Consider the following 26,294-nt stretch of genomic DNA (forward strand, 5'->3'; position numbering starts at 1 on the left):
GAGATGCCATCAAACCAGCGATGGTATCAATTTGCCTTTAGGTTAGATTCACATTTACAACCTGGGAATCAAATAAAACCCCTTCTGTCACATCATCAGTGTAAAAGCCTAACCAAGCTCGAGTATTTACTTCTCCATTCATCAAAACCAGTGGTTTCTTAAACTTTTCTGAAGTCCTTGTTTTTTTCTCTTTTCTTTTTTTTTTTTTAGGAAAAATTCAGAAACTTATTACAAAATGGGAGTAGCTTACCTGAACAAGAAAAATGATGAGAAAATAGAAGTTAGCTATTCTTCTGAACTGCTCAAACAAATTTTTTGGTATAAAGTTCCAAAATGTGTACTGAAAACAAAGCACAGATTATCACTGCTTAGGAGAGAAACATCATTCACACTCTTTATTCTAAGAATCCAACAAATGCATAATTCACAATCCAGGATTAATTTTAACTAAAAATTGTATTATTTTTGTTACTTTATTTAATAGCTTACTGCAACTGAATTTTAATTGGCAATAATATATTCCTAAAATCACATCATTTGCATTATGTAGGATTTTCTGAGCTGAGATAATCTTGATACCAAGGACCTTATGAACAGTAACAATATAATTCAGTTACAGAACAGTTCATTTAAAGCAATGAAAACATTAAAAAAAACATCTTGGACACTTAACATTGTTTTTAATTCACTTCATTTTGAACACGCGACTTGAGGAGGTAGGTGGCACTCTGAGCATCAACTATGAAATCACAGCAAATTGGAGACCAAATAAAAGTTGCCATCCTCTGTACTTTGGCTTTGATGCAAACGTAGTTCTCAAATTAAACTACGGTTCTGAATGAGAGTATGTGACTGCATATTTCTCTACTAACCTTAAAAATAACTAAAATTTCACAGAATGGCCTGGGCTGAAACAGATCTGAAGGACCATCTAGCTCCCATCCTCCTGCCATAGGCAGGGACACCCTCCATTAGAGTAGGTTGCTCAAAGCCTCATCCAACCTGGCCTTCAAAAAAATGAAATACAGCATAGTGAAGTGCAAACAGAATATATAAAAAAAAATTCAACAGAAAAAAAGCATAAAAGTGAGTGAGAGAATCTTGTGACATGGGGTCCCTTCTCCTGCCCTGCAGCAAGTTCAACCTTACTCTTCTTATACAAATCATTCTGTAGCTCCAAAAATTGGATGAGAGCGTTGCTTTTGGTAATGCATGTGAAAAATGTCATCTAGAACTGTGTGACAAATGTGAAAAACTGCTTAAGAAAACTAATACTGTATCATCTTATTATCCAAATTATCATTTGACACATCACAAAATGACAACTTCAAGTTAGCAAGTCGTCTTTGAAATGAATGTTAAGAAGCTTTTACTAATTATTTGCTCAGATTGCACTGATGCATACAGATACACAAATTATACCACGTTACACATCTTCTAAACTTGGCCCTGAAAGAAAATGAAACTGGAGTTATAGAAGGAATCTCTGTTCCACATGCAGATGGAAAAGAATTCCAAGAAGAATGTCGTCTTTGTACATGAAAATCTTACTATGTAAAGTCTGGAATCTCAGAACTACTGAGATTGGAAGGGACCCTAAACACCATCCAGTTCCTATGGATCTCACAATGGTAAGGGACATTCCTCACTAGAATACATTGCCCAAAGCCCCATCTAACTTGAAACTAAACAATTCCATGGATCTAATTTAAATCTACTCTCTTTCATTTAAAAACACTGCTCCTTGTTCCAACACTACACTCCGTGATAAAACAGCCCTCCCCAGCTTTCTTGTTGGCTATTTTGGTACTGAAAGGCCACTATGATGTCTCTTTAAAGCCCTCTGCTCTCAACAATTCTTATGAGTGGGGTCCTACAGCTGAACACAATTTTGCAGGTGGAGTCACACAAGTGGGGTAGAGAGAGACAATCAGCTCCCTTGCCCTGGTAGCCACCTCTTTTTTGATGGAGCCCAGGACACAGTCAGCCTTCCAAGCTGGAAGCACGCACTGCCAGCTCATGTTGTCTTTCATCAACCAGCACCTCAAATCCTTCTCCTCAAGGGTGTTCTCAATCCATTCTCCACTCAGCCAGTATCTGTGTTTGGGACTGCTCTGATCCAGGCACAGGACCTTGCTGAACTGCACGAGGCTAGCATAGGCCCACCTCTCAAGGTCCCTCTGGATAGCAACCCTTCCTTTCAGTGTGTCTACAACACACAGCTTGGTGTCATGTGCAAACCTGCTGAGGGTGCACTTAATCCCAGTGGCCATGTCACATACAAAAACATTCAATGCCACTTACAATACAGAACCGTGAGGGACCCCTGCCTTATACTTTTATTTGGGGCTAAAGCCTATACATGTGTAAGACATGAACAAAATGTTATTTTTTTATGAAGTGTCAAGAATATTTATCAAGTAAACACTTATTCTGTTTAATAAGTTAATTCAATATTGTATCACCTGTTAGCCAAAACCCATGCAAACGTACACGTAAGAGCTGGAAAGTTAAGTGCTCTCACCCTGCAGTCAGAATACTTGCATTGGACTGGAATTCTATTCACACTGCCCACTACCCAGCTACTTGCTTTGGCTGCACAATTTGAAAATAAAACTGGTTAGACTGGATTAGGAGTTTTCCTTGTACAATAGTCCCAGTCATTTAAAGTTCCTGTTGTGATAAGCAAGGGGAGAGATGTGATTTGAATACAGAGAAGGGAAGTCTACCATGTGTTTTCTCCCTCGTAGTTAGTGACAGACAGCAGAATTGGTAATAAGGTGTCTTGCTCTTTATAATCTTAGAGACATACACATTAATGAGAAGCTTAAATGGCAACAGTGATACACAAACAGATGAATTTTAGAACTTTATTATTCTGGATTTCAAACATACCATGTATTTATTCTGTCTATTCTTCTTCAAAGGAGAAGTAACAATTTTTGAAGGATTTTAGGCAAGAAAGATCACTAAGATGTCTAGACATACTTCCCTCCCTCGCTCTCCCAACCACCATTATCTACAAATAGATAATTAACGTTTAGCCATCATAATCGCTCCTAGGAGAAACAGAGAGGTTGCCACTCAGAACAAGATTTATGTCATGACTGTATGCAAGGCAAAATAAAAACCTTGGCAAAAAAGACTTTAAAAATGAACATATTATAATGCATCAGAATACTGTTCTCAGGTAGAGAGCTAATACCATTTATCTTTGGATATTTTCTTGCCATGCTTGCCAATTTGACTCCCATCTACAAGAAGGGTCATAAGGAAGATCTGGGGAACTACAGGCCTGTCAGCCAGGAAAGGTTATGGAGCAGATCATCCTAAGGGAGACCACAGGGCATATGTGCAGGACAACCAAGGGATAAGGCCCAGTCAGCACGGGCTCATGAAGGGCAGGTCTCTCCTTACTAACCTGATCTCATTTTATGATCAAGAAGCCCGCCTGGTAAATGAGGGAAAGGCTGTTGACATAGTCTACCTTAGACTTCATCAAAGCCTTTGACACTGATTTCCACAGCATTCTCCTGAAGAAGCTGGCAGCCTGTGGCCTGGACAGGTACAGTCTTTGCTAGGTAAAGAACTGCCTGGATGGCCTAGACAGTGGAGGTCAATGGAATCAAATCCAGCTGGCAACTGGTCACAAGTGGTGTTCCCCAGGGGATGGTACAGGGGCCTGTCCTGTTCAATATATTTGTTGATGACCTAGATGAGGGCATGGAGTGCATCTTCAGTAAGTTTGCTAATTACACCAACTTGGGGGGAAGCATTGATCTGCTTGTAGGAAGGACCTACAGAGGGGATCTGAACAGACTGGATAGCTGGGCTGAGGCCAATGAGATGAAGTTCAGTCCTGCACTTTAGCCACAACAATCCCAGGCAACTCTACAGGCTTGGGGCAGAGTGGCTAGAAGTCTGTGTAAAAGAAAGGGACCTGGGGGTGCTGGTCGATGCTTAGCTGAACATGAGCCAACAGTGTGCCCAGGTGGCCAAGAAGTCCAGTGGCATCCTGGCTCGTATCAGAAATAGTGATCTGAGGAAATAAGTCCAAATAATGAGTACACATTTGGGGCTTTAGGTCAAGGGTAGCAAGCACGAAATCTAAGACTAATTCCCAGTGAGACGCACATTAATCACAGCATTCCTATGCTCAGTCTTTTATCTATCAGAAAATAAAATACAGGACCACGAATGGACAAACATATTTTGTCATAAGGTTCCTTAAAAATAGTTACTTGTAAAACCAGATTTCTGCCACAAACTGAAAAATGATATCCTTCATGGTCCTTTATTAATTTAACAATTCTCAGTTTCATCTGATTGAGGCTGTATCTCCAGGAACTCCTCTGACAACTGCATCCCCCAGCATTTTGAAGATTATTATATTATATATGATTATATTACAAGTTAAAGAAACTAACAGTCTCAGAGAATGTTAGTACAAGAGATGTAATAGTGTGTATGAGATCAGACATGCTTCACTTTTTCATATGCAAAGGGAAGAGAATTAAGCTTTGCAGTGAGTGGAACAGTATGAGGTTTGGGCCTGCTTCCTTTCCTTTCCTTCCTTCCTTTTTCTCCCAACCCCCCCTCCACCACCCTCTAACATGCAGACTCCATATTTATATGACAAAACTTTACTCTGTACCAGCAGAGAATGAAAAACAACTTAATCCTGGGCTGAGTGAGGGGTGTGGCAAATTACTTCTCTTGGGAGTACAAGAGAGGTTGCAGAGAGCCACTAGCCTGGAAATTCTACCCAGAAGAGGATCATGAAGAGCTAATAGCTACTTCTAGCCCTGTGGAGGTACTGGGCATTATCCACAGAAAGAAACTACATTACCATGCCTGTAAGGAAAACTGCATGATGCACTGCATCCTATGACTTCATTCTAAAGGTACTGCTTCCCATTAGCTGGGACCAAGACAAGTCCATTGATGAGAAAGCATTTGCGACTGACTCAGATTAAGCCTATTTACTCTTCTTCATTGCTAAGAGCACCTGTCCCACTTGCTCTTAGACACATCTTGGTAAACCTTGCTATTTTAACCCCTGCAGCATCAGATCTGATCTTCTGCTTCAGGCTGCATAGCTACAAGTCAGTGAAGTGCCTGGGCCCAAGGTGGGAGCTGTGCTTTACAGCTGCTTTTAGAGCCGATCGGTATGTCCATGCTAAAAGGCACACAAAACACTCCTTGACTGGTACCTTTCCCATATACACTTAAGTCTATCAGTTTTTTCTGCACCACAAGGGACACTATACAAATATTTGTGCTTCACACACAGAGCCGTGCCAGTTTTCACTATGGGCTTGAGATGCTTTTTTGACTTTCAAATGTCAATGCTTAGGGCTGTGTTTGAACTCCTCAACTTAAAGCTGTTGTGTCACGTCCTCACAGAGATCAAACAAATCCTTACAGATAAAAACCATGACCTTGGAGAGGTCTGGGACAGCCCGGGTCTCCTCTGAGTTTCAAGTCGTGGCGGAGGTACTTGAATACTTTCTTAAACTTCAGAGTTAAGATTTCTTCCAAATGTAGCACAGCAATAAGAACAGAGCCTCACCGCCTCCAGTCTTAGTGGTTTTGTAACAGGACGCTAGAAGTGAGTGTTGCATGGAAGCGAGCACAAATTTCTGCTGAAAGAAGGAAAAATTTCAACAGTATCCTCTGAAAAATGCCAGAATTACTTAATTTTATTTAACTACTAGTCACTAAGATTGAGATGACTCACAATTAATCAGATTAGCACTGAAAGGAACTAAGATTTTGCTTTCAGTTCAGAGGACTCTCAACATGCAATATTATTGTTTCAGGCTATTCTCATACAAATCAGTGTTTGGATCAGCATTTGAAGAGAAGCCTCAAGGAAACAAGCAAGTAACAGACAATAGTATTATCTGTGAAACAAAAATGGGAGCACTTCTGGTCAGTGAATATAGCCATATAGCATTTCAAAAAAGCAAGAGATAGTATTATTTTGCCATCTAAAATTCACTGTATCACTTCTTATAAAGCAACAAAAGGAAATAAAGCTATATTCTAAGTCTGCATTTCATAATTTCATATCATAACTTCAATTGAATGAAGTCTTTATGCAAGGGTAAACTCTTCAAGTAACCATTCTGTTTCCACTGTAGAATCAGTCTTACATTTCAGGGAATCTCAGCCTACTACTTTCAGCATCAACCTTTCGGAGGCTTAAACTCCACTACTTTCAGTTATGCCAGTGATGGACACACAAGTGTCTTTTGTAGCTGTACAAGTTTCCCTTCATGCAATTATGACATTAAAAATTTGAAGCTAGACAGGCTAAGGCAAAATGCTACCTACTGATTACCCGCAGAGTGAAAAGAAGAACTAAAGGTTTACCCAGAGTTTCTGTCTCTCTCTCTAACCTAGCTTTCTCCATGGGTAGTACAGAAAAAATGTCATCTCCCTGCAGAGTGTTCCCAGTATTTTTGTCAGTATGACACACTGGAAATTTGATGTTCCTTCACTCAGATTATATCTAGGTAGGAATCTCTGAAGTTTTTATCTCTGTGGTTCATTCTGCATGTTCTCCCTAAACCAGTAAGCAGCTGCAATTCAGCACATTCTCAGAGAATTCCATAGAGCTCCCGCCAAATTTTTTTTCTATGTACCTTCTCCTTTGTTCAAAAAAGGCATATGTATATACAAACAATTAGTCTTTAGTTCATTGATTCAACTGGAATTGGAATTGCAAACCCTATTTTGTCTACAAATGAACAAAATCCTTGAAATACAGCAGTGATATGAAGATACAGAAGACAGCAAATCTACGGTAAGGAAATGGAACACTGGAAATTACTAAAAAACGAAACAAGAAAAAATTAGGTATGCCACTGTGTAAATCCAAAGCTATATGGATTATATAGCCTATACATAGAATGGCCTGTGCATTTCACAATCTTAAATGCTAACAAAGCTGGGGAAAGATACAGTCAAATCTGACCAGACGTATGAACTACTTCTGCACAGAATTGTTGAACAGGCTGAGATTGTTCAGCCTGGAAAGAGTATGGCAGAAGATCACTAACAGAATCAAGAGGATAATAACAATAATGGTTGCTTTCAGATTCAAGGACTTGTAATCATCACGGAAAATTAGGAAGTAGGAATTTCAAAATGAAAGTTTATAGCTTTATTTTATCAAACTTCTAAAGCTTCACTGTGCATTAATTATTCTAAAAATTCATGTGGGTTCAAAAAATAATGAAGAAATTCAGACCAAAAACTCATGTATTAAATATAAGGTTTTGGCTAAATCACAGATCAACCAATATTGGCAGCGGTGAAGCACTGGAACAGGCTGCCCAGAGCAGCTGAGGATGCACCTGCACTGGAAGTGTTCAGCCTCAGGCTGCATGGGCCTTTGGGTAACCTGATCTAGAGGGTGCTGTCCCTGTCCAGTGCAGGAGTGTTCGAACTGGATAGGCTTTAAGGACCCTTCCAACCCTAACATTCTGTAATACTAACATCCTATTGAGAAGTACCATTCTATGCCTACTTGTTGCTTCCTTCCTTAAGCATCTACCACTGGCGACAAGATACTGCACTAGGTGGGACTTCAGCAGTTCCCATGACAGTATATTAGGTGGTTTGGCACTTCCACATGCTGTGATGTGTGTGTGTGTGTGTGTGTGTGTGTGTGTGTGTGTAGGGACAGCCTGAGCACAAAGTATGAAGTATGGACCTTAAGGAAGTTTCATATTAGTTATGTTGTAATTTATCACCTTATAGAAGCAGAATTGATAAAAACTTGATGTTCTTCCAATTCAGAAATAGAAGGGAAAAAAAAAAAAAAGGTGTTCCCTACCAAATTGTTTTAACCGCTACTGTAGTAAAATTGTCTTTTTGAAATAGTAGTTTTAATGACCAGTACATGCTTTCAAAATATGAATATTTTTAACAAAAAAAAGGGCACACAGTAGCTACATTAAAGACTAGCAGTCCATGCAGGTGAAGTAGCTAAAAACTAGAACCACGTAAGAATCTAGGTCATGGTCATTACATTTGACCTTTACAAAGGTCATTACATTTGACTATAAGCTAACTGTATGCACAGGCTAAACCCATTTTTTTTGTTTTTTATTAATTTGACACAGACTTTTTGTAATACATTGTTAAAAGTCACATGAAATCAAAAAAGCATTTTTGTCTGCCCAACATCTGTCTAGATCAGTTTTTTCATGAGCAGGAATACGTCATTGAACAGATAGAGCATTAACCACATTCCACAGTGACAATGCAATATACAAGAAATATCCCCCTGTACCGGAATCAAATTATCATCTTGCTGACACCAGGAAACCTCTTGTGCAGCATCGTGAAGTTTACCTTTGGAAGAAAAAAACCTCAGACTTTCCCAATTACTTCAAGTGGCCATATATTTTTCTGGGATTTTATGACAGGACATTTGTTAATATGGGAGCATACAGTCCAATTGATGCGGTTTCCTAATGGTTTTAAGCTACTCTTCTTAGAAATTCAATTTGTCTTAAATTGGTAGAATTTGTACTTAGAAGTTCAGGGTCTCTCATCCTTGAAGAGCAATCATCATCTTTCCTGTATAAGCATTAAAGACCTATAAAACCACTGCTGAAAGCCACTGTCTGTCCTACTGATGAAAAACTAAAGAAATACCCTTCATGGCTGAGGTAATGTTATATAGCGTGCTTGCATGTATGTATTTTACTCTAACAACTATGAATTTCTGTTTATAATATTGTGTATTACATTATTTTTCACTAAGTTTAAGGCTGTCTTAAACTGTGGTAGATACTCCTTCAGAGAGCTCCTAAGGGAGCAAGTAAGAGGGACAGAGTGAAAGATTGTGAGCTAGCTAGCTTACAGAACAAGAATCAATGCAAGCCAAACCACAGTAGCGCTTTACCCAGAAAACCTGGGATAGAACACATGAGTAATCAAGTTTACTTGCAAAGGACAGGATAGGTAACATAGCACGAGAAGTTCTCTACACCAAGACAATTGTAATCTAAGTTGAACTTTCTGCACTCTTAGGAACTGTATTGTAAAAACTGTGTGACTATGCAAAGGACTTCTGCAAACTCTACTCCCTCAAAAAACACTAGGGTTGCTCTGAATGTATTATTTCCCATTTTATTATGTTGGCCCACAATATCAGAGGAAGATGCTGGTGTTATGGCAGTAGAGACTGAACCTGTTCGCCAACACTCTGTTATGTTCTGTATGACAGATGGCAACGGAAGGGCAGGCTGACAAAACGGAGCCTGACGAGGAAGTGCAGGTGAACCAAAGAGTTATCATTGAATTCCTCCATGTGGAAAAAACTGCACCAATTGACATTCATCAATACTTGCTGAACATTTATGGAAACTGAACAATGGATGCCTGCATGATGAGGTGGTATGCTTCAGCACTGCTGACAGAAAGTCACCTCTGCTGGTGCAGATTTTTTATAAGTGCAACATATAGGCTCTTGCTCATCACTGGCAAAAATGTATGTCTAGTAGTGGTGACTATGCTGGAAACTAGTGTATTATAACTGAGAATTTACCCTACCAAATAGTGTTATTGCACTCTGTCTCTGTTGTAGTTTCCATGGAAATAAGCAGGAGGCATTACTCTTGAAGTTACCTACATAATCATAACTGTACTTTTACAGTGAAGACTTAGATTACTTATCTAAAGTGTAACAAGTTTAATGTATAAACCACAAGTATGAGATACGGGTATAAAAATATTTCTACTAAAAACCTTTTGTTTATGGAAAAGCTTTTACAGAGTCAGTTGACAGCTAAAGAGTCTAATATTTCAAACATCTAACTGAAAATGTATCAAAATACAGTGAAATCGTTTTCCTTGAGCTAATTAAAATTCCACATATTTAATAATTGTTGGCAAGGAGCTTTGGCTCATTCTCACACTAAACCACATTTAAGATCTCACTCTACAAAGCATAGTAACTCAAAACTTCTAATTTCACTGTCAAAAAAGATGTTAAGCATCTTGTAGAACTAAGTAGGATGTTTTTTATTTCAAAAAGCAGTGGCAGTAACTTACTTCAATAGCTTTATGTATTTAAGTTCTAGACGAAATGTACAAGATTAAAATGTCACACAAGTACAAAGATGTGCATAAAATGTGTTTATGTTGCAATAATACACAAAGTGATATGAAGAGTACAGGATTTCCTACTGTACCTGTCTGACCATATTCCACCTGGATTACTTACCACGTTACCTTTTGAGTATTTTATCTAATTAAAGATGTTTAGACACTAGGCTGTTTTTCTAGGCATACTGTCTTTGAAAGAGATATAGAAAGAAGATAGTAAAGATTGTAGCGAAGGAAGATAGTAAAATAAAAAATTTTATCTAAGAAATGAGACAGATTGAGAAGCGCAACTTTCATTACAGCTTTACCATATATTAATGGAAGGCAAGTGTTCAGATCCACTAAGGTATGCAAACATACAGTTCTGAGATTAGAGTGTTAGTAAGGTTCTCAAAGCAAGTCTGTGAATCTAAGTTACTGCTTAAAAGTAACTTTTTCCAGTAAAAGCTATTCTTTTAAAGTCATTCACAGAATAATAGAACAGCTTGGGTTGGAAGAAACATCAAAGATGATTTAACTTCCAACCTCCCTGACACAGGCAGGGTTGCCAACTCTGGCAGTAGTTCAGATTGACCAGGGCCCCATCAAACCTGGCCTGGAACATCCCCTCCAGGCATGGGGCATCCACAACCTCTCTGCGCAGCCTGTTTCAGTACCTCACCATTCTCTCAGTGGAAAACTTCATCCTGACGTCTCATCTAAATCTTCCCTCCTTGAGTTTAAAATCATTTCCCCTTGTTGTCATTTCATAACTGGCTTGCAGGTGGGCACTCAAGAAGTTTAACATCTGAACACATAGAATACATGAAGCTCCTGGGGAGTCGGCGACATAGAAAGCTACAAGTGTTCGGTTTTCTATGCTACTGGAGCAGAAACATTTAAGGCAACCCAGTCTGTCTAAACCAGAAACTTACTTGTTCACACAACACTGCTGAAGCAGGAAGTTGTAAACTTACAGTGAGTGATAAACTGTATGGTTTCTAAAGGGTATAAAATCTTGGTACTTCTGATAGATTTAAGACTGATCCACCTGTTAGATGGGTAATAATATCCTATAATTTCTAAGAGGTTCTTTTGTCAGTGTGAGCTTTTGAAGGGAACACTGTTATTGTGGAGATCACATATATCGATCACAGTACTTCTTGTACTTCGAGGTAATGCTCTCAATTAAAAAGGAAGATGTACAAATACAAAGTCTTGCCTTGGGAATATATTCTTTTCTCCAGCATCAACCCAAATGAAAATTACTTTCTCATTTCTTTGAGGAAAAGCACAGCCTCATTCTAAGACTTTGCTACGTACTACACTGATCATTGGATGAGTTATTTTAGTCCTACTCATATGAGAGGCAATATGACAATTAGTTGTTGTGGAAGAAACTTGAGATGTTCATTTACATATGCATAAACATAGGTAGTACAGAAAGATCATCTTGGAGGAATAAAATAAACACACAAAGCATAACTTAAACTGACTTATGCAAATGAGTGAAAGAACACTACCTTCGATGAGACTATTCTGTTATCTGGAAATCTCTGAGGAATGTATGCTTCAGTGCCTGGAGGTGGTTCACGATGCCCAACATAAATAGTCCGACTGTCCACCCAGTTCTCTTCTCCAGCACACTATGAAAGGGGAAAAAAAAAAGAAGTTATTATGTCACTTCACTCAGTATTTCTGCAGTAAGATCAGTTGCAGACTCAAGAAACCAAACACATCTAATCAGTACATACACAGCAGTCAACGTGTGATCCCTTGCATTTCTCTGTATAATCTCAAGACCGCTAAAAGACAAGTTTAAGTCAATTCTCAAAACTCTCTATCTGCACCAAACACCACTTATTCTTAAAGAGGAAACATGAAAGTTACTATTCTGACTTCTTAGTTTTATAACTGAAAAAAGAAGAATGGTAACTTGGTAGTTTATTTGTAAATATCCTTGTTTTAAGAGAGAAGCCCTGTCTTCTCCAAAATACTAGCAACAACAATATCCTGAGATACACAGCAACTGTAGGGAATCTTAGATTGCCAGGAAAGAACTCAGCATGTCAGCTCACATTCTTTGTTCCTCAATGAAAGCTGTATCTACAAGTAGATGAGCCAAAGTGAAATGCTCATGGTTGCTTCATGAAACTCCACCACTCCACCTTTATATTCTAGTTAATTGTATGTAAAAACATACAATTTGCTGTAGATAAGCTAATTAATTCCTTAGCCCACAGTTTCATTAATTCCCACCTAAGTTAGGAAAAATGCTTTGAGTACAGAATACATTTCTAATATCTTGATCTAGACAGAGAAACAAGGCATCCCCTATTTGGAAAACATCGCTAGGTAAAGAGATGAGTAAATTAAACGTCTAAGTACATAACCAATTTGAAATTAAAATCTCTGTTTTATGCTGTAATTATGTATATATGTATACTTTGTATGTCCTGGTTTTGGCTGGGATATAGTTAATTTTCCTCACAGCAACTGATACGGTACTACCTTTTGAATTTGCAATGAAGATAGTGTTGACAACACAGCTATGTTTTAGCTGGCACTGAGCAAGGTGGGATAGCCTGTCTCCAGGACTTTTCTGCTTCTTGTGCTGCCCTGCCATTAAGCAGCCTGGGGGTGCACAAGGAACTGGGAAGGGACACAGCCAAAGACAGCTGATTCCAATTGAACAAAAGCTATCCTGCACTACAGGAACAACATCCTCAGCAATAAAAGTTGGAAGGGAAGGAGTGCTGCAAAGCAGGGTTGGGGTGGGATGGAGAAGATCAGAGTTATGCTCAAGTAAAATAAATGTTCTCAAGTAACTGTTATGTGTGATTCAGTCTCATTTTCCTGGAAATGGCTGAACATCTACCTGCCAAAGGAAATTAGCAAATTGCTTTGCTTGCATGTATAGATTTTGTGCTATTAAAACATCTAAGCTCAACTCATGAGATGCTGCAGTTTTACCTTTATGATTCTCCTTCCCATCCTGCTGTGGAGGACTGAACGAGTGACAACATGGCGCTTAGCTGCCCACTGGGATTAAACCAAGCAGTAAATTAGATGGAAACTCCTTTTCTGCAACAATGTATAGTAAATACTTCCCCCAAGCGTCCCTGGGCACTGGTGATATTTGGCAACATAACCAAAGATACCAGAAGTAGTTTAGTAGTCAAGCGGAGCCAAAGCATCATTCCCCAAAGCACCTGGATGAAGTCACACAATAGTTGGCAATAGAATTTAATCATAGTGACATAATCTCTCTTCTCTTCTAATCAGTCTTATTGACAATAGCTCTGGGTAGATTTACTTTACTAGTGCAGATATGGCTGGTAAGTCTAAAATAAAATGTCATCCTTAAGCTTAACCAAAAACATACACCCTAACTTTTCTTTCATTGGTTCTCTTCTATCTGATCATTCTGCTGTTTCACGCACAACACATCAAGAACAAACTTTCAATAAAAATTGTTTAAATGTACGTATAAAACTCTTGTAATCCCCTGAAAACCTGAAGCAGCACTTTTACCACAGTTATCTATCTGACATGAATGCTATGTGACATGAATGGCTTTCTTTGTGGAAAGAAAAAAAAAATGCAAAGCAGAAGTATAGGAATAAGAGCTTCAGAACTCAGGCTGTTATCCACAGAATGGCTGACAGGCCATAAAGCAAACTGTAAGGTGAATTAAGAGAAAAAAAACAAAGAAGCTTAAACAAAAGCAACTTTGGCTGTCCTTATACTTGAACTAGTTAGGAAAAAGCCCTAAATCATACTAATTCTTACTTATGACAGAAAACAAAGGAATTATGTTTAGAAGCTGCTGAAGGGTCTAAATTACAGAATTAAGACTAAAACTTAAAGGAAAAGACATTTGCTTTTGTTAGCTCCTTTAATATGTACATTTTTATCTAACTCAGTACCTTTAAGGAGTTAGTTAACCATATCATACGAATGCAAGTTACATGAAGCCCTTCTTAAGATACACCAGAGGCCTAGTCATAGCTTGTGCTCCTCTATCACTGACTTCTGAGGGAGGGCACAGATTTCACACGCCAGATCCTTGCAGTGGGAACCTGAAATTAGAATGTGGGTTATTCTGAAAAGTACACTAATCTTCCAGCCAGACAACTCCCACATCTCTAATTTGGCTTGTCACAATCTCAAAAGCAGACTGCCATTCTGAATGCTCATACCACTTCTGAAGACTAGCAAATATTCTTATAGCATGTCAAAACATTTCAGAAGTAAAGCAGTAAAAAAAGCTTTCCAAGATCCACCTCGCTTCTGTGCCAAGAGCAAAAAATCAGTGTCTTTTATCATTTTATTAGATGATATTTTTACTTTTTCAATACACCTGCATGTGCAATGTATGCAAATGATTTACTGACTCTCGGGACAAGAAGTACTTCTGGAAACATAGGAGTGAGAGATATTCCTAAGAAGTAGACCAAATTGTACAGTGTTCATTAATTTTTCATTAAGGATATTCCAGACATCAAAGAAACACAAAGATTATTGCTAATACAGTTAAGTGGCTGAGTTCATAGACAAATGCTTAAAGGGGTAATGGGAATACAATGCATGAATCTTTGAACATCAAGAATAGATCCCTCAGCTTCTCCTTTCCTCCACACAGACCGTGCCTGACAATTTATGTCAGCTTGACAAAGATCTTAGTTCAAATATTTTTGGGTTTTATTTATTTATTACAATCATTTTTATTTTACAGTGTAACCTGATCATTACCCTGACTTAGTTAAAATAGTCCACTGAGAAATTACTTATCAAGCTAGGAAGCACAAAAGATAGATCTCTTTAAACTATGTTCTTCTGCGCTACCATCAGTTTGCAAAGGTTTGATAGCCCCGGTGTATTGTGTTACTACCGTGTAAACCAGCTTAATGTCATAGACCAGAATTTGCATCCAAAAAGAAAGCTTCTATAGAATTTACTTTAAACACGTATGTAAAAATCAAGACAAACTCTTCTGTTGGCTTAATTGGACCTACTTTTTGTTTTGAAGTGAAAAAATCACCACAAAATGCAACTACATAGCTTAAAATTACGTTAGATATCTCCTAACACAGAACATTTTTCCATTTCAACATGTTGACAGGAATTGGACAACATACACACTTTACTAACCCAATTCAACAAGCTGACACTAACTTCAAATCTCTCAAGCATTCAAAAGCCATACACAAAACTCTGTGGGAAAAAGAGACAATATTATACAGAATCACAGAATTGTAGGAGTTGGAAGAGACCCCTAGAGATCATTGAATCCAACCTCCCACTAAAGCAGGTTCCAGTACATAAAGTAAAATGCTTTGTTCAGTAAGATCACAAGGTACCTCACTTTCATGAAGCAGAAAAAGATGTTCTGGGGAAAACAATGATGTATATCACAAAGCACACAACCCAAAGAAATCAAGTCACAACATTTTAACATCTAGTAATGCTAACCTACAATACTGAACACTTTGAATCAAAAATACTTCTGCTGTTCAGGTACTACATATGAGATCATTTGCTGAATGACACCAAGGTAACTCAAAAAAGAGCAATCAGATGCTGCTGTCAGTACAATGAAATATGTTCTTTTTTATTATTATTATTTTATTTGAGTTCTATTACTTAAGCCCATTAAGGATATGGGGAAGAAATCAGAAATAAATCTTAGCATTATCTGCTTCTATTAATAGTATAAAGCTCAGCCTACTGAGACCAAGTTTCATTGGCACATCAATGAAGAAGCATTACTTAGCTTTTATGCTTTCAAGCAAGGTCAGCAACAAAGAAAGCAAAGACCAGCAGTAGACTAAATCATCCTTATGTAATGCTAAACAGAGACGTTAACAGGATTAAACCCTAATACATGTATAAACTGGAAGGAAAACACCAAATATTCAGTTCTCTGAATTAAAAAAAAAAATCTATATATATATATATATCAAGCTGAGATTAGCTTAAGATTCACCTTCATGCCCCTCTTATCTGAATTTTTACAGAAACGCATTATCTATAAAGACAAGGGGTAAATATTCAACAGACAACAGTGAAAAGAAGACAGACACTGGCAGTTGTTTGGTGTCTTCCAAGCAAGTTCTTTGAGGTTAAATTGAAAATGCCCCTCTAACTTGTCAAGGAAAAAAAATAAAAATAAAAATAAGAGCAATGTGGTAGAGTACAGATGATTATCATTCAGTGTTTTTTTTTTTTTTTTTACCTAGCTCCTTCCAAAGATAATTTTAGCTTCTTAACTAAAATTGAGCATGCCAGGGTTGTCACTACAGTGTGTAGGTCCTAGGAAAGTAAGTGACCTTGAAAAATTCCAGGTCTTTCCAAGTATTTTTAGTAAACACATTCAACTTACTGCTCGGTAATCAATGGTAGCACTGAATGACACTTCCTGACTTTCCAATTGAGCTACTAATTTGGGCATGATTGAAAAAAAACCAAAACACAAAAACCTTGGATTCAAAATTATATGCACTCTCCAAATAAATTAAACACAAACACTACTAAAATAGGTTCATAATGCATTAAGCACAGCTGAAAACACAGCGAAAATCTCCACTGGTCAGGCCGTAAATATATTTTGTTGGACAACATTCTGTCAAATTTGTTTGCTAAATGCTTTCTCGGAAGGAGTTATAAACAGATTGCAGACTATCTATAGATTTGCTAGCAGTAAATTCCATGCATCAGTTGTAACCTTGCTCACTCAGGCTATAACCAGAAGTTCTTTTATACAAACACTTTGCATTCCTGGAGGCAAGTATGGCATCACTTTGGGTACTTCAACAAAACACTATTTTATCACAACTGTGCAATTAAAACTATTGTTAAAACTGCACACCAAACCTACAACTGTTCATCACTGTAGAGTATTAAGTATTAGAGGATAACAGGCACTGGGCAGCTATTAGCACTTAAAATCTGCATGAAGAATAATGGGAAGAAGATGAAGAAAATTTTCACAGGTAGAATATTTTGCTCCGATATAATTGGTTACATTCCATCAAGTAACCACAAAAAGATGAAAAAGATTCCAATTGTTTATTTAATGAAGAGAAACAACAATTCTAGTTTCTCAGGTAGATGCAATTCAATGAAGTGAAAAAAGATTTCATTCTCTTTTCTATCTTCCTAAGCATACTAACTTCTTTAGTGTACACTATAAGATCACATGGTTTGGTGATCAATCTCATCTATTTCTCATCCCATCAAGCATATGGAGTATCTGCTATTTTTCACTCGACTCAGTGCCGTTATACAAGTAAATGTCAACTACCTGCCTCTGGAAACAATGGTGCAAAGCTCAAATTCCTACTTAACCATTCTAGACCTAATCAAATCTGCAACATTTTAAAGGTAGGTCTGGTCTGTAAACCCTAAAAAGCAGAATCCTTCTGTAAATATTACGAAGTAGACTACTTCTAAAGAAAAAAAAATCTCAATTTCCTCCACGTTCCTCACTAGTTAGAACAAATTAGAACGTTTGTTCTCAGCAAAGCAAACATTCCAGTTTCTACAAAATATGAACATTTTAGAATCATAGAACCACTCAGACTGGAAAAGACCTTAAAGATCATCAAGTCCAACCACAACCTAACCATAATACTCTAACTTTAACAACCCACTGCTAAATCATGTCCCTGAGCGCCACATCCAAACAGTTCTTAAACACACCCAGGGATGGTGACTCAACCACCTCCCTGGGGAGCCCATTCCAGTGCTTAACAGCCCTTTCTGTAAAGCAGTGTTTCCTGATATCCAACCTCGCCTGATGCAACTTGAGACCATTTCCCCTTACCCTGTCACCTGTCACCAGTGAGAAGAGACCAACTCTGCACTCGCTGTAAGCACCTTTCAGATACTGGAAGAGAGCAGTAAGGTCTCCTCTCAGCCTCCTCTTCCCCAGATTAAACAGCCCCAGTTCCCTCAGTCTCTCCTTGTAGGGCATATTCTCCAAGCCCTTCACCAGCCTCGTTGCCCTTCTTTGGACCTGCTCCAGCACTTCAATGGCCTTTCTGTACTGAGGTGCCCAAAATTATTAATAATTTTAATACAGAGTTATCTCTGCCTTCCTGATCATGCCTCCTTGAGCACCATATTCAGAATAAAAGGTTTCTGAGAATATTCTAATACAGTTATACTCAAATGATGTTGTATTAGTTCACAGAAATTACACTTTAATATAGTCCTTTGTAGAAAGCCATTTTCCTTTGATTTTCAGCTTAGAATGCCACCTTTCACTGAACACCACCTGTACTTAACAGATGACAACACAGAATCGCAGAATGGTTTGGGTTGGAAGAGACTTTTAAGATCACCTAGTTCCAACCCCCTGCTATATGCTGGGACACCTGCCTCTAGACCAGATTGCTCAAAGCCCCATCCAGCCTGGCATTGAATGGTTCCAGGGAGGCAGCACTCATAGCCTCTCTGGGCTACCTGTTCCAGTGTCTCATCACCCCCACAGTAAAGAATTTCTTTCTAATATCTAGTCCAAATCTACCTTCTTCCAGTTTAAAATAGTTTTCCCTCATCCTGTCTCTATCTGCCCATGTAAAAAGCCCCTCCCCAGCTTTCCTGTAGGCCTCTTCAGGAACTGGAAAGTCACTATAAGGTCCCTCTGGAGCCTTCTCTTCTCCAGGCTAAAGAGTCCCAGCTCTCTCAGCCTTTCCCCATAGGGGAGGTGCTCCAGCCTTCCGATAATCTTTGTGGCCCTCCTCTGGACCTGCTCCAACAGCTCCACGTCCTGCTTCTGTTGGGGACCTTCTCCTCAGGGCTGCTCTCAACCCATTCTCCACCCAACCTGTATCTGTGCATGGGATTGCCCCAACCCAGGTGCAGGACTTTGCACTTGCACACAGACCACTGTTATGATCCCCTTAAAGTTACAGTAATTCTGTTTCAAATATATAATATCTAAACCAAGTTTTTCAAGCAAGAGTAAAGTCTTTCACAGTTGTTCAATTTAAACTCCAAATTTTGTTTATAAAATGGACCAGTAGGTGTAATTATTTGTGATGCCTGTGATGTGGAAGAGAAACAATATTGCAAAACTAGCAACAGAGATAGTAGACAGACTAGAGTCAGAAGTCTTGTCTTTTTCCCACGTGATCTTCAACACATTTCAAGGAATTATTAGGATGATGGCAAAAAGACCTGTAAAATACATTAATTAGTGCATGCTTTTGCTTCACTGCTTTCCTTCCTTCTGCTGCAAGGGTTCTGACACATTCTGCTCCTTGCTATCTATGTATCAGTAAGATACAAGGGCAGAGAGAGAAATGCCATGCCTCTCTGTACATCTCCCTGACCCCATTGAGGAGGAACTGCTACATGGAAATCCTTTCAAGAGTGTCTCAATTGCAATTAGAAAGTCAAATGAGAAAAACTATACTAAGTAGAACCATAAGAGAAGCTAGAAGGGAAAGTATCCCATAAAATACCGTACTATGTAGCTTTGTCACTTATAAATTATAAACTAAGTTTATACCTAGAGTAGTACCACACCAACAAATTCAGCTTAGTGCTCAAATCTTACAGGTTCTTCTGTTGCTATCAAGAGCTGCAAAACTAGGGCAACTCTATTTCCTGTCAGGTAGCTAAACACCATACTGCTCTGCCAGCCAAACTCAGAGTGTCTGTAAATATACTTTTAAAGAGAGCACTTCATAGATACTTCAGAACACAGGTTATTTTACCATCTTGGTTGCCAGAAAATAGAACTACTTCCAGTAATTCATCAAGAAGCATTTGAGATGGATCAAAAATTTTAAGACAGAATACAACAGAATGGTTCTGTTGGAAGGGACCTTCAAAGCTGACCTTTTAAATTCAACCACCTGACTACTCTGGCGCTGACCAAAAACTTACAGCATGTTGTTGAGGGCACTGTCCAATAGCCTTTTGAACACTGAGAAGCATTGAGCATCCGCCATCTCTCCAGGAAGCCTGTTTTAGTGTTTGATCACCCTTGTGGTTAAGAAATGTTTCCCACTGCCCAGCCTGACCCTCCCTTAGCGCAGCTCTGTGCCATTCTTGTCCTGCTATCAGTTCCCAGGAGCGGAGCCCAGCACCTACCTCTGCTTCCCCTTCTCAGGGGCCAAAGGTTGCTTCTCAGCCTCCTCTTCTCCAGACTGGACAACCAAAGCACCCTCAGCCTCTCCTCATAGGACAAGCTTTCCAGCCCTATTACCATCTTTGCTGCCTTCCCTCTTCTGGAGGCTTTCAAGAACCTTAAAATTGTTTTTATATTGTGGAGCCCAAGAACTGCATGCAATATTCAAGGTGAGATCACATCAATACAAAAATATAGTGGAACAATCACCTCTTTTGACCAGAAGTCCTTGCTGTGTTTTATGCACCCTAAAAAGCAGTTTGTCTCCTTGGTTGCCAGGGCACACAGCTGTCATCAGCACCCCCACATCCCTTTCAGCCAAACTGCTCTCCAGCAGCATCCAGCATTTTCCTTTGAACCTCATGGCATTGCTGAACTCCCAGTATTACAATCCGGATCCCTCTGCAAAGCCTCTCCAGGGAGTCAAAAACTCAGCATTCTAGTTTAGTATGAGGATGCACTCCAGTCTTGCATCCAGACCATTGATAAAAACATTGAACAGGGCTGGCCGCAGAATTGAGCCCTGGGGAACACCACTGGTGATGGTTCCCAGCCAGATGTAGCCCAGTTCTCTTCAACCCATCGAGCCAGTTCACCATCAAGCACATTGTGAACCTGTTTATCTCACAGTTGGACAATTTCTCTGGACAGATGCCAGGAGGGAAGATCTTACTGAAATCCAGAAAGATCATGTCCATCATCTTCCCTTTCTCCATCACGCAGGTGACCTTATCATGGAAGGAGGTTAAATTACTAAGGCAGGACTTTCCCTCCATGAATCCACGTTGACTATGCCCAGTAACAGCTTTGTTCTTTAAATGCTTTTCAATATCTCTCCAGACAACCTTCTTCATAACTTTTCCAGGGAGTGAGGTTAGGTTAATAGGTCTGTAGTCTCCTGGGTCTTCTCTCATTCCCTTTTTGTAGATGTTGACTAGAACGTTAACTGATGAATACAGATTATAAAGAAACAGGAGGAGGGAGGGAGGCAGTGGTTCTTACTTATTTTTGAATGTGTAAAAATAAAATTCACAGATATAAACTGTTTCTCCTAGAGATAAAATGATTAAGAAAAAAAAAGAAATAAGCAGAAGTACCTACTATAAGTCTTTCCTAAATCACAATACATACTGGGACAATACTGATAAGATCAGACACAACTAAAAGCCACTAAGCGATGTTCTTAGAGTAGTTTTGGGTTATTCAAGGAGGACACATTCTAAAAATACAGTTTAAATTTAGAGCAGTAAATTACTTTACCATCAGCCTTCACTTGGAAATAACCAGAACTGGCCAGAATGACAAAGTTCTTTGAAAGGATTTTAGCAAACAGTAAACATAATATTCAATTTATCTGCGTGTTCTTTGTTCAAACACTCACGGAAGTGCTGCTCTCCATTAAGTGAGCACAAGAGAAAACACGGTTTTTGTACAGTAACTATGCTACTTGCAACATGATGGTAGTCTTGCCAGACTCGGGCCAAAATTTTACTACGACTACAACTAAATTCAGGAAAAAAAAAAATTAAGAAAGAAAAAGAAGGGAGGAAGACTCATTTCTAGATTTCTGGTTGACATGTCAGAAGAAAGCTAGTTACAACATGACACCATGAGCTCGTAAGCCTCATGCAGCTGTGTGATCTAGCTTGACACGCTGAAGTTTCCCTCCAATCCATATTACAGCAATTTATGCTTTTTTCCCCACAATTATTTTTTAAATAGGCTGATACCGATTTATTTTTTTTAATTAAAAAGTATTGTAAGGTATCATCCAGCTACATCTGAACCTAAAACAGCTGCTAATTGCAAGAACTCACTGTTGCGACTGGTCAGTTCTTGTAGTTATAAGGCATTCTCATTCCTATGTGTATACACTGCTAGTGAAACTGATTCTGGCAGAGAGAAGGTGGGATATTTTGTGATATCACTGTATGTTCTAGTAAGTTTAATAACTTGTAAAATGATGGTCTTCCAGGGCACTGAGGTAGTTGGTAGTGATAGAACATCCAAACATCATTACTTAAACAGTTCCATCCCTAACATTCTGAAGCTTTAGGTCTTACGTTATTTGTTGTACTGGAAATCTATCAAAATATTTATTGTAAACTTACTTATATCTTAATGCATCTTTACATACTTAGTAAATACTTAAAGTGTATGTTTTAAATAAACAGTGACTTACTACACTTGCAACACCTTTTGTTTTCAAATTACATGACAGCATATTCAATTCTTAGACCCCTAAGACAGCTGACAATACATTGTTTACTTCATCTAATGATTTCTTAGCAAATGCTGTTTTATCCTACTAAATCACTATCATTATCTAGTTTATGAATCATTACCTGCTTTGGAATATCATTTTGTTAGCATGTATTAAATTATATACATTTCAAGTATTATATGCAACGAGAACAAATAGCAAAACACAATGTTCCTATTACACTGAGCATCACGTAGGCAGAAATGAATTCCCCACAAAAATTTCTAAGTTACTGAAGGCTTACTATGCTGGTAAAGTTGTCCTTTTTTTCCCCCTTCCCCCATTAAGTACTGCTTGTTGCAACATACCACTAAAGGTGACTTTCTTGGAAGTATTTATCTGTATTTCAGCTTAGCAGTATAGGCTTGTGTTCTAACTTGGGGTGCAAGTTCATCAGAAGCAAATTTCCAAAGCAAAGAAGAAAAAGGAAAAAACATTACATTGGTGCTGCTAGTACAAGTTGGTTTTTTCCATGCCTACACAGAAAAATCTAAACCTTTAGTCAAAACGTGACCCTTGCTAATTATGCTAAGTTTAGAATGAAGATCCTGCTCACTTAACTCAGTTCCAAACATATTGCCTCTAAATAATGCCTAAATAATACCCACAGAAGTAAAAAGGTAAAATACAAATGACATCCCCTCTCTCTTTCTCCCCATAACTGGTATGTTCATTGACAGCCTGCAAACCTTGGCATTAGTTAAAATGACAATATTAGACAAGTTTTTACTATGGGCGACTGTACTTTCCATATCCTCTGTGCTATAAATTGTGAATTATTTACCTCACTTTCTCTCATGTGTAATTGCTTTTGTGAGCTATTTAAAGTCACATCATAAAGTGACTTTATCATCATGACTCCATTTTGAACAAGTCTTGTATTTATAGCACAAAAGTAACTTGACAGCTCAGAATGTTAATTATTTATCATTAGAAGCTGCTTAGTATTTTCCTTTATTTCCTTGCAATTTTATTTTTTTAAAGTTCTGTGTACCAGCATCAAATCCCATGTTAGGTAGATTTCAGAGAATAACAAAGTACACAGCCTACTTGAATATGAGAAAGGATCCTAAATACAAATGGTTAAAAAGGTTACTGAAACGTTTACTTGGAGCTATTTGAGTTTCGACAAGCTTCAAACTCTAACACAGCCATACAATTGTGTTCCACTACAACTACAGCACACTAAAGCAACATAAAATATTAATCATTCCTCACAATACTGCCAAGCAAAGTCCTATGTTGAACTACTAAAGGGAAAAGGTGATGTGTTCATTCAAGTACAGACTCACAAGTTTTATTTTACAATTTTACCTGCCATCATATAGACACTGCTGATGAAATAATATCTGGTATAATCCCTACACATAAATATAACTTTTTTTCAAGTTTTCTTAAACTAGCAGGCATAAGAATAATAAATCTAATAAAAAAAATTGAGTGTTGTTGTTTTTCCATCAGTAACTCATGGTATTGAAGGACTTTCATCACCCTTGGGTGTTAGCATGAGGATTATGAGTAAACCTCCTCATAACACATAAAAACCTTTGACGCTAATACTCAAGAGAGTTTTAGAATACTTTGTTCCACAAGTGCAGTGAAAACGTAAATTCCATTAAGATTAAATATTTCTTGAAAGTTCCTTTGATGCACTGAATTCTCAAATATTTACTTTTATTCAGAGAACAGCCTTAAGGATTTGCGCTAACCAGTGTCAAGTACAACCAGGTTTCATAACTTGTTACCTTTACAAACATCAAAAGATTTATTTCAAGGACCAACACTTCTACAGTGACCAGCCCAATATTTTTTAAAGTAAACTGGTTTTAACTATTTGCAGTATTTTAAGTTAAATGTTCACATAAAATGAGTATTTTATATTCCAGATTTTTACTTTGCCATATATATTGCCAGAAAAATGTAAACAAGTTTTAAAAAAAAAAAACTAGTCTACAATACCAAATAAAAACATTAATCTCACTAGACAGAAACTTGTGCCAGCCACTTAACAGCCAAACTTATAGAAAACAAATTCAGTCACTGAATTGGTAACTCAAACTCTGATACCTAACTGACCAGCGAACACTGTGACACAGTAAGACAGGACACAGGAAGTCAAGCACTGATTTGAGTTTTAAACATCTTAAACAGGTCCATGAAAGCTAGCTGAAGTTTAAATTAAAATACCATTAATAACTTAGAGGGAACTTCTGATACAACAAAGCAGCTGTTGGGCTGGACTGGGCTGTGAGCAACTTTATCTAATTGTCCACGTCCAACTGTCCTGCTACAAACAGGGACTAGACATGGGTTCAAACTAGATGATCATTATGGTCCTTTTCAATCCATGCCATTCTATGACCTTTAAGAGTCTCTTCCACCTCAAACAACTCTCTGATTCTAAGGGTGAGGAACACTCAAGTATAACACTTTTCCAACATATATTTTTTCAGTGATATGTAAGGCACTACAAGTTGATTCCCAATGACTGGTAAGCCTATGTAGATAAACCATACTTATAAAATACTATTAATAAAAGCATTAATGATAACCAAGAAATTCATAACAAGATCAATACAGTATGCTCAACACATGTGATGTACAGTTCCAGTACACTCAGTGCCGGGTCAACGACCATCTCCTGAAATAAAGCACAGAAGCGGATGACATAAGGTTGCCAATAAATATTCTACTCAACACTGAGAAACTGCTACAAAGATCACAGAGATTCCCAAGCTTAATGCCAGACACAGCTTCAGCATTCATTTTTAATACATGTAGCAGGTGTATGGCATTGATTTATTCACAAAGAACATTTTCATCTTTTGGTCCTAAGATATTTTCCCCAAGTCTGATGTACTGCATATATCATACTGCACATTATTAAAAGAAAATGAACATGTGTTTACTATTCTCTTCCCAAGCTCATGTTTTATGAAGTAAAGCAATTTTTGTTTTAGTTTGGTTTTATCTGTAGGAGAAAAAGGAAAATTAAACTGCTTGAAAATTAAGGCTTGGCCTAACTTTTAATACCGCGTATCACCTGCGCGTCTTTAATTTGGTTAAAAAGTAATGACTAAATGCTATGATTGACAGGGAAATTGAACTCTCTTTTTAACCAGCAGTCAGGTTTTACTGAAGTACTAAAATCTCAAGTGTATGATTTATACTGTCATTCTGTGAGGGTGGTTAAACACTGAAATAGGCTGTCTACAGTGGCTGAGGAGTCTCTGTCCCTAGAGATACTCAAAACCCTATGGGACAAAACCCCAAGCAATCTGCTCAACCTGCTTTGAGCAGAAGCGTTTGACTAGACACTCTTCACAAGTCCATTCCTGAAGCCAAGAGACTGGTCTGATCTGTGGACATGCATTCAAAGCATGAAGGATAAGGCCACACTAAAGACTATGAGATAGAAATGATTATTTTAGAAGAAAAACAGTGGCCACATTCTATTTTAAAATGCAAGTCTCACACTGAAACGTTTTATCTATAGCTCAGCAGGCAAGCTCCTAAATAATGCCATAGGGTTTGATGTCAATATGATTAGAGAACATGGGAAACAAGCCTTTGATACTTCCAGTATTTCATTTTATTCATCCATGGGAGAAGAAATGTCTGCATTCAACATCAATACATCAAGACTTTTCCTGCATGAAGGACACAGAACATCAAGATATTTCTAAAGAAAGACTTCTCTAGCAAGTCTGGAATTGTACTGTACACTGAGATTAATGTATTCTGAGCTGCAACGATTTTGACAATAAAGGCAAAAGAGGT

At 38.1% G+C, this 26,294-nt stretch overlaps 1 protein-coding gene across 3 annotated transcripts in view; it reads right to left on the reverse strand.

The window, feature by feature from the left end:
* Positions 1–26,294, reverse strand: part of ATP11A (ATPase phospholipid transporting 11A) — a 120,856-nt gene that overhangs the window by 50,462 nt on the left and 44,100 nt on the right. For all 3 annotated transcript variants that reach the window (XM_040662546.2, XM_040662539.2, XM_046906768.1), the window contains exons 2-3: positions 11,631–11,753; positions 251–340 (exon numbers count right to left, since the gene is read on the reverse strand). In XM_040662546.2, coding sequence (XP_040518480.1) covers positions 251–340; positions 11,631–11,753 — 213 coding nt within the window. The remainder of the gene's footprint in view (positions 1–250; positions 341–11,630; positions 11,754–26,294) is intronic.

The sequence above is a fragment of the Gallus gallus genome, chromosome 1 (genome assembly GCF_016699485.2).
Source record: "Gallus gallus isolate bGalGal1 chromosome 1, bGalGal1.mat.broiler.GRCg7b, whole genome shotgun sequence".
NCBI lineage: Eukaryota > Metazoa > Chordata > Aves > Galliformes > Phasianidae > Gallus > Gallus gallus.